The sequence below is a fragment of the Grammomys surdaster genome, unplaced genomic scaffold, assembly GCF_004785775.1.
Source record: "Grammomys surdaster isolate TR1022 unplaced genomic scaffold, NIH_TR_1.0 125621, whole genome shotgun sequence".
Lineage (NCBI taxonomy): Eukaryota > Metazoa > Chordata > Mammalia > Rodentia > Muridae > Grammomys > Grammomys surdaster.
Window position 1 is genome coordinate 660503 of NW_021620462.1, and position 13102 is coordinate 673604.

The window sequence follows — 13102 nt, forward strand, 5'->3', positions numbered from 1 at the left end:
CCCCAGGCCTGTGACGAGGTCAGGGCTGTGGTGTTCTCTGACTCTTGGACATCCAGGTGCCACTGGGAGTTGTGGAAGAGCAGGGAACGGAGTCGGGTCTCAACCCACTCTACCCACCAAGCTTCCATACAATTAGCCTTACATGATGCCTAGAAACAGCAGATTCAGATCTCAGAGTAAATGATGAGAGTTAAAGATTACCCATACTTGCATGCAACCAAGATAACTATACTTGTAGAGGAGGTACAGCAAGCATGCCACTTACCTAATAATCTAAATAGAAGCTGCTTAGTGGCAACCTGGTAGTTGAAAATGTTGACTCCTTGGTTATTATTCACCCCAAGGCGAACCCCAGACCGAACGATGGCACGGCACAAGTTGGCATTCCCTTTCATGTATGCTAAGAGCAGCACTAGAAAACAAAATCACAGGTCAGGCTGATTCCCACCAGCCCTAGCTGGTTACTGCCAAAGGATGGGCAGAGTCGAACACTGGCAGGGCATTTGGTAGACAAAGACAAGTCTGAAGCACTTGTGAGAACTCCAGGGAGAATCTGCAATGTCTTCCCAAAAAGGGCCAGAAGCCTGACAGTATTAGAACTGCACACACTTTCCCACCCTGAGGTCTGTCGAAAGGAACTAAGGTAGGGAACATGGGGGAAAGCCACTTCTCAGTTGCTTCCCTAGTCAAAAATCAATGCTTTTACAATAAAGACAAAGCTCTCTGCAGCGTAACTTAATATAAAAGACGTGAGATTTCAGTACATACAGAGAAACAAAAATCAGTGTAGGAATGTTCCAGAATGTTGCTCTACCCTAAGGAGCCTTTTTTTTTTTCTGAAATGCTGGCCCAGCAGGAAGCCAGGCTCGGACCTAGGTATTCTATTCTTCTCTACAAAGTTACAATGAGCAGCAGTTCCCTTGGCTTCCCTTACCAGACACTTCATTAAGTTTTTAACTCAAAATGATGCAGTAACATGAGGGCTCTTAATTCTATTATCCAATGAGGACATGGGTATGGGGAGGCCAGTCACCTTACTAAAATGTAACACAATGAGACACTTGAAACTAAGTCTCCACCAATCAGAGCTCTGGATACAAGTCTTTTCCTACCTGCCTCTTATGCTACAACTGGGGCAATGATGCGCCTTAAGTAGCCTAATAATAAAACTCTGTCAAAACCCCATGAAAGTGAGCTCCTGAGAGGCTTGGATATTGCTCTTATCAAGAAGGCACCTGGATAGAACTTGCCACTTCTTCCAAGCATGTTACAGGTACTGAGGCACATTTCCTAGAGCTTCCCAAATCTTGGTTCATCTTATCTCTAGTGAAATGGGAACGTGGAAGGGTCCTGGTTAACTGAGTAATGGGCAGATGAGGGCAATTACGACCAATGTGAAAGTCTACTTGGTCACAGGGATGTGCTCCTCGAGCACTGAAGCACTACAGATGTCAGAAACCAAACTCCACGGGAGGGATCTCTGACAGACGCTGAGAGTCAGAGACCTTATTTACATACCTGTGTTGCCTTCTGCATCTGGTTTGTCCAGAGGATACTCAGGCATACACTCTAAGAAGAGATCAAAGATGGCTGCTGCGTTTTCTTTGCCATACTGTCCCAGAATGTGCAGTGGTGACTGGCCTCTGATGAAATGGGTTGCAAAGGTTAGACATGTATCTGTCATAACTGCCACACAAAAAAGGAATTTTCTGAACTCTGTGAGCTTAACTAAATCTAAAGGACATATAATATTTATTATAAAATCAACATTACCATAGAACCAAAAGCTGCTGAGGTGCATCTGGGGCTGAGGGAGGCAATGGGCTAGATCACAGAGACCCTGCTCTATGCTTGGGACCAGCCAGACACACTCACCTCAGATTAAAGGCTTCAGCATCCACTGTACACTCTGTCAGAAGAGCCCGGATATTGTTGAGTCGACCATGCATGACCGCAAGATGAAGAGCTGGAGAGAAAATTCTCTTACTGTGCAAGTCTCAAAGCACAGACAGAAAAGTATATCTTCTTCCCACCTCATCTACATGTATTGTCAGAGAACTGGCCAGCCAAGTACAGAGCTGTCCTTTCATACCTCCCCTCCTCTCCTCTCCTCTCTACCATGAGTCATCAGTGCAATCTCACGAGCCCTGCTTTCTATGCTGCTGGTTTCAAAGTTGAGATTTAATGGCTTCACAGAAAGCTACTTCTGTCTCTGTGTTTGCTTTGTCTCTCACTGTGGTGGTTTGAATGAGAATGACCTCATAGGATCAAATATTTGAAAATTTGATCTCCAGTTGGTGTAACTTTTTGGGAAGGATTAGGAGGTGTGTCCTTGCCTGTATCACTTGAATGTGGAGTTTGAAGTCTCAAAATCCACAATTAGGGCTTGCTATTGCTCCCTCTTGTGCACTCTCTCCTCACCCCCCTCAGACATAAGCTTTCAGCTACTGCTCCAACACCGTGCTACTTGCTGCCATGCTACCTGCCATGATGGTCATGGTGCCTTGTCAGAGTAGTAAAAACATAACTAAGACAGACAGACACAGACACAGACAGACACAGAGACACAGACACAGACAGACAGACAGACAGACAGACAGACACACACACACACACCAGTGGGTAAAGGCACTTGCCACTAAGCCTGAAGACCTAAATTGAATCCCTAGGACCCATATGTATAAAAGAACTGACTCCAATAAATTGTCCTGTAGAAACTCACATAAAAAAAGGAAATAAGTCACTGGGCTATAGATATAGTGCAGAAGCTAAGAGCATACATTGCTCTTGCAGAGGACCTTAGTCCAATTCCTAGCACCTCACTGCAATTCCAGGGGAATCTAATGCCTCAGTCTCTGAGGACACCAGGACTCACATGACATTCCCCTTCACCTAATTTAAAGTAATTTTAAAATAAAATCTTTTTAAAAATGTAATTAAAAACCCAACCACTTTAGACTCCCATGGTTGCAATCAAATTGAGAAGCTGCTCAGTGATGGGTGTGCTTCTTCCTCTCTAGAGCTCTGCGCCTACATCCGCCAGGCAACCTTCCTGAGCAGGGTGTAGCACTCTCCAGTGCAGAGCAGGACTTCCGAAGCACACAACACTATAAAGAGTGGCCTAGGAATTACCATTGTTTCCGTTCTCATCCACAGCAGCAAAGTCCACTCCATTCTCTAGGAGGACTGAGCAGATGGTGGGCAGGTCTTGCTGCGCAGCGAGATGGAGAGCAGTCTGCCGATGCTTGGTTAATTCATTCACCTTGGCTCCTGCAAGAAGCTGTTAAAGTTGATTACTCAATCAGCTTCTCCCATAATTTAAGGCCCCATTAGTAGGGCCAAGTCTATGGACAGGTCTCTTATCTGCAGAGACAACAATCTGCCCTCCTGGCAGAGAGGGAGTGCATGAGGATCTTGTACATTTTCCTACTGAGACAAACACAGCAAAACCTGCACCAAAGGCAAATTATCTACCATTATGTTCAATGGCTATTCCTTAGGACACAGGAATTCTAAGACTTTTGTGTGTGTGTGTGTGTGTGTGTGTGTGTGTATTTTTTGTTTTGTTTTGTTTTTCTTCAAGACAGGGTTTCTCTGTGTAGCCCTGGCTGTCCTGGAACTCACTCTGTAGACCAGGCTGGCCTCGAACTCAGAAATCCGCCTGCCTCTGCCTCCCAAGTGCTGGGATTAAAGGCATGCGCCACCACTGCCCAGCAACTTTAGTATATTATAATTGCGAAGTAATACAGTGGTATTCACTGTACTATGCAAGATTCTCCCTATCTAAATACTGACATACACCCTGTCCAATCACCATACTCTTTCTTAACTGGGCTTGTTTCCTTCCTAACATTATATTGTGCTGCAAAGTCAGGCTCAACTCTACATGATTTACTATCTAAGCGCTTAGGGGGAATTCTTTCTAACTTACTCTTTATTGTAAACATAAAACTTTTTTTCTGAAAAATCAAGACACGGTTCATTTAAAAGTCTCAGCTAATCTGAGTATGGTAGAACTTGGGAGGGGGGGGCAGAGGCAGGTGGATGTCTGTTATTCTGAGGCCAGCTTAATCTGCATAGAGTTCCAGGTCAGCTAGGTGGGGGAAAAAAGGGGGGTGGGATGGAAAGGGAGGAGAGGGGAGGGAGGAGGGAAAGTCTTAACTGAGTTCCTGGCAGCAGGCAGACAACACAGCTGACCTCCAGTCTCTTTCTGTTGTCTGTTAAATCCTCCTTGGCTCCCAAGGCCTGACTCTATCTTACTCCCAGCATGTCCATTAGGACACTTGGGACTTGAATGTCTTGACACATCTGTCTTCCTGGGTGGACTGCTTTAGTTCCCAGATTCATGCCTTGAGTTCACAACAGCTTGAAGGACAACTTCTGCATGTACCCTAAAACATGCTTGACTTTCTATGCTTCCTTGTGTCTTACCAGATTTCGGACAATGATCTCTGAGCCTGCCTGAACAGCAAGGTGCAGAGGGGTCAACTTGGAAGCATCCTGGACTCTGGAGTTCACATTGGCCTGGACACTGATCAGGAACAAGACACTTTCAATGTCAGAGTTCTGAACTGCCACATGAAGAAAATTCCGACCTTTATTATCTACCTACAGCAACAAACAAGAAAGAATCATACTATTAGTCAGTACCCCTTAAAGAAAGCGATCCTCCCGCATGCCCACAAGCTGAACTGACTGCTGGGAAGGTCATGAAGCATCCCTTCTCAGTTCGAGAGTTGCAACACAACCACATGCACACAGGAGCGTGGTCAGAAGGGAGCTGCTGCCCTGGCCCCTCCTACAGGAGGAACTGGACATGAAGAGCCAAGGAAGGACTACTCGAGAGACAGAGGAAGGCACCTGAGTGGCAGACTGCTTAGGAAGAAGCAAGTGTGACAAGTAAGCTGCAGGGCCTCTGCTTTGACCAAACTAGATACCCATCTTGATCCCTGAGCAGCCAAACAGGCTTGAGACATCTTCTTAAGCTTCAGAGTAACACACAATGGAAGGCAGTCAGCAGCAGGCCAGATAAGCATGAAGTAGCCAGAAGATGTCTCAAGTCAAACCCCAGCATGGGTTGTAGTTACAAGAATGAATACTACATCACTAGTCCCAGTGCTTAAGAGAAGACAACACGTTCCACACTCCACACTCCGCATCACCATAACCACCACCTCCACATGTACTGTGTGCTGGGTAAGTAAAATCTGCAGAGACTCAGATCAGTAGTACCAGTTTCATACTACATGTTGGAGAAATGTGAGGTCTGTCCCCATTCATGACTGTCTTATACTCAGTATGGGCAAAGTTAATAGCAACTTTAACACTTAGGAAAATGACAAAGAAAGGTGATGTACCAAAGCCTGTGCTAGCAAGCAGTCATCTTCATGCCAGGACTGCATTTTATGCAGGCCCCACATCACATTTTATCCATAAATGGCTTCTTATAAATCCTGGCAACACCCTTAAGCTAGCTGGAATCAGGTTTTTGTGGACTGACCTAATAAACCTATTCGAGCTTTCACCACCTATCAGTCACTGTCCTCATGTCACACACACTGATGTAGATGAACAGGCTGCGACCAGGACTTAGCAGATGATAAAGACGTGGTAAAGCACAAGGAGAATTAACGTGCTATTAAGTAAAAACGCCTCAAAACACTCAGAAAGTCACCCAATATCACAAATACCTTGAATTCAGTTTTAATATTTTAGAGATATTCATTATTAAAATGTTCAGCAAACACAGAGAGTGAGTTCAGCTGCACACTCACAGGACTCTAATGCCAAGCCCTCATTTGCACTCCTTTCCCAGCCACTTCCATCTATCACCAAGTGGCTGAATCCAGGAAAGAGAGTCATGCCCCAGCCAGCAGACACAGGGCACTGTAACGGTTAAATGTTCAGAAAATGGGAGTTTAATCTCAAAACAAGCATCTTTGTGTAGAAGGGAACTGTTTAGTTAGAGGCAATGGTAAGTTCTGCTGTGGTGAATGGTGATGGTTGGACACTGACCTGCTCAGCAGCCCCAGACTCTCGTTTTAGAATGGCCTCAGCTGCCTTATTGTTCTTGTAAGTCATGGCGCAGGCAAAAGGGGTCAGCCCTTGTCTGTCCCGTACGCTCAACTCAATGTTGGGGTGAGAGATCAACAGCTGAATGATGACACTATGCTGGTTGCTGATGGCCACATGGACAGGTGTTCTTCCTTCTGCATCCTATGGAGAGGAGGCACAAATCCCCACATCTACTTGAAAGATAAAACTCAGGGACAATATGAAAGGGGGGGGGACTTTTAAAATAAATTTCAGCTATGAGACCCTGTGTTTGAAATCAGTTTTTAAAGAGGCAAAACAAAAATTACTGGCAGCTTCTTGCCACCACAGTTTCATGACCACAGTGTCCCAGTGGCAACAAACACATTGTTTCAGAAGAGCTATAGTCACCGTCAGCTCTCATTTACACAACTCAGTTAAATCCCGACAGGCTTCTGGAGCTGGGGAGATGACTCAGGCAGTAAAGTATTTGCTTCACAAACTAACAACTGGGGCTTGATCCTCAGGACCCATGTAAAAAGCATGAGATTCTGATTCTCGTGCTGCGAAAGGGAAGGCAGGTGGACTCTGGGGTTTGCTGGCCAGGCAGCCTGGATGTCCAAGTCTCAGGCCAACTGGAGACCCTGTCTTAAAAATAAGGTGGACACCTGGACTGGAGAGAGAGCTCAGCAATTAAGAACATTGGCTGCTCTTTCAGAAGACCCAGTTCAGTCTCCAGCACCCACAAGGAGCCTTACAACTGCAATTCCAGTTTCAAGAGTGTAGTGCCTTTTCTGGTCTCATCTTATGCCAGGCACATATCTAGTACACTTGTGTACATGCTGGCAAAAACTCATACACATAAAATAAAAAGTAGATAAATCTTTAAAATATATTAGGTGGGCAGTGCCTAAAAAAACATCAAAGAACACGTGTGCTCACATAAACTCACTCCCCACGCCCCCCTCTAAGTTTACCTCCCCAGAAAAGTAAAACTATATACCTGTGCATTGACGTTGGCACCAAACTCCAAAAGACACTGTACCGTCTCTTCTAGTCCCCATGAGGCTGCCAAATGCAGAGGAGTCTGCCCATCCCTTGCTTCCTCTTCTCCTTCTCCATCAGTACCTGGTTGTCTGGGACTATTCACATCACAGCCACTGAAGTAGGGAAACAGAAGGTCATCTTCCACCTTGTCCAGCAGGAACTAGAGAACAGCAGCTTCACCCACTAACAACAAAGCCACCATTGCCACTGCTAGCCTGGTTCTCAGCATCAAGCTCTAGACAGGATGCTACTGCCATAGCCTCTCTTGTATTGGTCTTAGGGCAACCTGAGAACTGTTGCAGATTCCCTTAAACTTTAAGAACCACAATTCATAAAGTTTCTCAGTTTACCTTGCCTCTTCCTTTCCCACTCTCTAAGAGGGTTGTGAGCCTTTTATGCTTCATATGTCATGGTGGTGCTCAGATAAGCCTATAGCCTCCTTCACCCTAACTTCCTGACATCACAGTGGGAACTGTTCTGAAGGTCAGTTCAGTCTCCAAAGCAGAAGATTGTTTTGATCTAGGTATGTGAAAACTTTAGCTCCCCAGCTAGCTTGGTTCTCAAATGACTTGACATGACAGAATCCTATGATAATCTAAATTATTAAAGTCAAGGCCAGCAGCTATAGGCATGTCAAGACTGAGGTAACTTAACATATTAAAAAAAAAAAGAGGTAGTTTGCAGTAAGCTAAATAAAAAGATACTCTGGTTTCTCAGACCTTCGAATAAGAAAGCAGGCAGTAGATTCATTGTTTTCATCAATGGCTCTATGCAGAAGTGTCTGAAGACATCCACTTGGTCCTGGGCCCCAGCATGTAGCATCACAACCATGTCTGACCTGCAGAGAAACCAGTTTTCTCACAAACATTGTCAAGCAAAAGGGAAAATATTTATTTTCAACTTCGAGCAATTACTTTTCAGATAAGATGATATCATTATTATAACCACTCATTAGTATTATAAACACTAACTCAAATCTGCTCTGTGAGAGCTGAAAAGATGACTTATCTATTAGGAGCACTGGCAGCTCTTTTAGATGAACCAGGTTTGATTCTCTATCCGCACACTGTAGCTCACAATTTGTTAATTCTAGTTCCAGGGGATCTGATGCCCCCTTTGGCCTACATGAACACCAGGAATGCACATGGTACACAGAAGTACATGTAGGCAAAATGCCATACACATAAAAAATTAAAAAATAAATATAATCTGCTCTTTGCAAATTCTTACACTAGGTCTCAGGGGTATGGTTTTCAGAAATATACATTAGTGCCTCTCCAGTTGGGTTCTACTCAGGACAGTGCCTGTGTATATGTGTACTCCAAAGTCCCTCAGCAAAACACACCTGTAATTAATAGGCAATCCCTCAAAACAGCTGATTAACATGTCAGGCTAAATGCCTCAATGTCTGCAGGCCCTCAGAGTGATTAATGAGAAACCCCAGGTTTACCTCTCCTTTTAGATCTGTCTTTTCAACAACACAGGCAACCCCAAAATTTGGGGATTTATTAATATGGTGATAGTAACAGCATCAAATCAAGCCCTGACCAGGAGATGCCTGAGGCAATCCCTCCCCTCTAGCACTCCTCTCTGTAGTCTCTCTCTCTCTCTCTTTTTTTTTTTTTTTCACAGTCTGTGCAGCTTTTATTTCAACAAGGAAGTAATAAAATCTATATACAGTCTAAAACCAGTAGAAAAGGTGAGTAAAAAGGACCCATGGTCCATCTGGGTCCTGCCAGGAGCGGTGGCACATGCCTTTACTCCCAACACTTGGGAGGTGGAGGCAGGCAGATCTGTGAGTTCGAGGCTAGGTTCCAGGCAAGTCAGAGCTACATAGTGAGACCCTGTCTCAAAACAAAAGTCTGTGGAGTGATACGAATGGTGGGGCCGGGCAAGCATCGTACCTGGTGCCCAGAGAAGGGCCTAGGCATTTCTCTGGTACAAGTAAGGGTGGGCCTTATGAAAGATCCCTCGCCAAGCATAAGCAGAGATGACACTGCCTAGCTGTTTGAGCCTGTCTACCTGTCTCCACAAGACAGGCTGACATTCCAAGGCCATCACGGAGGTCCAGCCTGACTTAGAGACCCAAAGGGAGCCAAGCCTGGCCTGGATTCTGTTAGCATGTCCAAACCTTCACGGTGCTATCTACAGCCCCTGAGAAGAACCGGCCCCGGGAAACAGCCAGTGCAGTGACACTGCCCTGATGGCGCAGCAGTGCCTTGTGCAGATCATGTTGTCCATGCTCCAGACCCTGAGGGACCAGTCATAGGATGCACTGAAGACTTTGGTCTGGTCTGGTGTTGAAATGACTGCCAGGGCATATACTGTGCCCATGTGGCCCATTAGGGTCTGCACCTGCTCTTTGGATTCAATGTCCCATACATGAATGAGGTTCTCATAGGTGCCACAGACAATGTGGTGATTCGTCACAGCAATGGAATACACACTGCCACCAGATGTCTGCAGGACATGGATGCAGTCAAGGGTCCGAATGTCCCAGATCTTGATGGTCTGTTAAGAGCCACTGTATAGATAGCTCTGTGCTGCCACCAGGGCCCGCACCCAGTGGTTGAGGCCTGTGAGTTCCTTCTTCAACTTTAGCTCAGTGCCCACAATGTCCCAGACCCTGATGGCTTTCAGGGAGCCACTGAAGAGCATGTTATGGGAAGACACCAGTGTGCATACAGGGTTGTCATGGGCCCGGATGGTGTTCACCTTCTGTAGGTTCTGGATGTCCCACACAATGATGGTGCAGTCTGCAGACCCACTGTACAGTTTGCACCCCTGGATACAGAGCGCCAGCACAATACCATCATGACCTTCCAGTGTCTTTTGGCACTTGTAAGTGGTACACGTGTCCCACACCTTGATCGTCTTGTCAGAAGAGCCACTGAAGAGCAGGTCACCCATGGAATAGACACAGAGACACCAGACAGGCCCTGGTGTCCCACAAAGGTCCCTTTGCACGTGAAGATCTGCTGAGGATCACAGGATCCGAGGATACCCATGCTCAGGCGTGCATCGATGTGAGACAGCTCATCATTCAGCACGGATGCATCCCTCCGGAACTCCAGGAGGTCCTCACTGAGCTTGCTCTGGTTCTCATCCAGGACATCAAACTTGAGCTCAAGGCTCTTCTCCAGCTGGTCAATCTTCTCTGAGAGTTTGCCCAGCATAGAACGCAGGAAGGCGATCTCCTGGTCCTTCTGGGCCAGTGCCACATGCATCTTGTGGAAGCGGTCATCGGTCTGCTGCAGGAACTCCTTCAGGCCCTCAAAGTGGCATGTTTCTAGGTGTTGTCTCATAGGTGTCCTGATTCCCAATAAATGTGCACCTGTACTTAGAGTGGGGACACTTGATATGCTCGCATTCTTTCAGGTGGGCCTCGAGATTCATCTTGAGAAGGGGTGGGCAGCTGGGGTTGTTAGGGCAGCGCACAGGCCTGTAGTCACAACTACTCTCGTGGTCCTTACGGGCACTAAGCTTGATGGTGAAGGGGCAGCCCCTTGCGTCTACCTCAAAGACACCAAGCTTTCCAGTGCCAGCTGCATGGCAGCCATGCTGACAATGTATGAAGAGCTCTCCAATCTGCTCAGCTACTGCAATGTTGTTCATCACCACTGTCAGCTTGGCATTGTCCACAGGACACTTCTCTGACTTCAAGGCACATCGTCTGCAGAAGCTGTGCCCACAGGTAGTGATCACAGGGTCCTTGAACACACTGCAGCAGAGCTGGCAGCAGAGCTTCACTGAGGGTTGCTTGGCAAACACCAGTGGCTCCGGCTCTTCTTCCTCCTCAGGCAGCGAAAACATGGAGCGCTGGGACATGCTGGACTTGGAGTGAAGGGAGCGGACAGAGATGGCTGAGTCAGATCAGCGAGGAGTGTTGATGGGGGGCATGCCATCCTCCTCATCTTGTGGCGAACAGGCAAGGGTGCTAGAGGAGGAAGGTGTCCTGCGATGCTGTTTGTATGTGCTGGCCCCATCGGCTTTGGTGATGGTACTGACGGTCGAAAAGGTAGGCCCAAAGGTCGTTTCCATCCTGGTCCCACTGCTGTCTGAGGAGGGAAGGTTGGCGGTACCCCCCCCCCCCCCGAGAAACGGCTGTAGCGGGAACTCTTGGCTGAGCTCATGTTCTAGAGAGGCATCCAGAGTCCTTGGGCAATGTCCCCCGCCCGCGGCTGCCTGGGAGCACCGGCTACACCCTCCGGCATCATCTTGCCCCTCTCGGCCACGGGCCGGGAAAGGTACAGGATCCTCTCTGTAGTCTCTTAAAGACAGCTCACACAAAGTGCTAGTCAGACCAAGGTGAATCTCACAGTGTCTCCCTCTCACCCTAGACAGATTCTCACTGTATAGCTCTGGCTAGTCTGGAACTTATTTTGTAGACTAAGATGACCTTGAACTCATGAAGATGCCACAGCCTTACCTGCCCAGTACTGGGATTAAAGGTGAATATAACTCATGCCCCACTGAACCTCCAACTTCTTCAGACTTATTTTATTTTTATGCATATGGGCGTTTTTCCTGCATGTATGTCTGTACACCCATATGCATGCCTGGAGCCTGCTGAAGTCAGAAGAGAGCATCAGATTCCCTAAACTGGAGTTATGATTACAAACCACCATGTGGGTCTGGAAGTCAACTCTGGGTTCTTTGCAACAAGTACCATCTCTCAGGCCCCATTATCCTGGACTTCATAACATTATTTTCCACTGCTTGTCCTTGACTTGGAATTATGACTTGGCTCTCCTATTGCTTCTGTGACACTACACAGGCAACCAATCTGTATTTGACACAAAATACCCCCATCTGTAAGCAGAGGCTCTGTTTTGCATGACTCACCAAAGTGGAAGCAATGTCCTCCAGATTACTTGCCAAGGCAAGCCACAGTGGTGGGTTCCCTTTTTCATCTGGCACAGACATGTCAGCTCCTCGAGTACATATAGCATCAACCACTAGTGGAAGCTGATTTCTGATGGCCAGCTGAAGGGCAGTCTCTCCATCCTGAGTCCTATAAGACATAATCACCACAATCAAAACCAGTGCTTGTAATAGGAGCCAAAGAAAACAGCACCCTACAGGTTTTCCAAAGCCTGCATGCCAGTGGGTCCATCATATCCACTTCAGTTAGTGTCTAGAATGTCCTCAAGAAAATCAAACCTGTCAGCTATATTTGTCTTTACTGAGCTGTTTTAAGGAAATAAAACCATTTTTCTCTATTGTACCATAGAAAGCAAACAAACAGGGCTAGAGATATAGCTTGGTTGTAGGGGTATTTGTCTAGCATACATGAAACCCTGGCTCGATCCCCAGCACACATGCCTGCAATCCTAGCACTTAAGAGAAGTGGGGAGTAGGATCAGAAATTTAAAGTTATCCTTACGGATTTCTGAGTTTGAGGCCAGCCTGTTCTACAGAGTGAGTTCCAGGACAGCCAGGACTATACAGAGAAACCCTGTCTCGAAAAACCAAAAAAAATAAAAATAAATAAATAAAAAATAAAAAAAATAAAGTTATCCTTAGCTACAGAGAGTTGGGAATCTGGTATACACAAGAATGTCTCAAAAACAAAACCAAACAAACAACACAAAAACCAACCAAACAAACAAACAAAATCCCCACACTTCGTTCTCCCACCCTGTAATTCAGTGTCATTTAACACTGGAAATTCAGAAAGGATCCTATGAATACACAATGATAAAAGTCTGAGGCTGGCAAGATGGTCTGTTAACCTGATACCCGAGTTTGATCCTCAGAACAATATGGAGAGATAATGGGCTCCCACAGGCCTCTGACCTCTACAACACACCGAAGAACATGTGGATACGTAGAACATGTGCTACGGAAATATATAAATTTAAAATGTAAAGCCTTTTTCCCTTTAAGCCTGCTTGCAGTTTAATTATTTAGTTACTGGGGTGCTCTTTGTTACAACTGAAATTTTATTAAAGACTGATTTTTGGACCGTCCTGTATAACAATATTTGTGTGATTTTGTGTGCTGATCCTGACAGTTCCTG

The 13102-nt window shown here is 46.2% G+C and overlaps 1 protein-coding gene and 1 pseudogene across 1 annotated transcript in view; both read right to left on the reverse strand.

Moving 5' to 3' along the window:
• Ankfy1 (ankyrin repeat and FYVE domain containing 1) overlaps positions 1–13102 on the reverse strand; it is a 77221-nt gene that overhangs the window by 6079 nt on the left and 58040 nt on the right. The window contains exons 15-23 of the mRNA XM_028787253.1: positions 11926–12094; positions 7800–7918; positions 7037–7193; positions 6016–6216; positions 4432–4608; positions 3133–3280; positions 1876–1966; positions 1519–1643; positions 266–412 (exon numbers count right to left, since the gene is read on the reverse strand). Of these exons, the coding sequence (XP_028643086.1) occupies positions 266–412; positions 1519–1643; positions 1876–1966; positions 3133–3280; positions 4432–4608; positions 6016–6216; positions 7037–7193; positions 7800–7918; positions 11926–12094 (1334 nt within the window). The remainder of the gene's footprint in view (positions 1–265; positions 413–1518; positions 1644–1875; positions 1967–3132; positions 3281–4431; positions 4609–6015; positions 6217–7036; positions 7194–7799; positions 7919–11925; positions 12095–13102) is intronic.
• Positions 9101–11213, reverse strand: LOC114638695 (annotated as a pseudogene).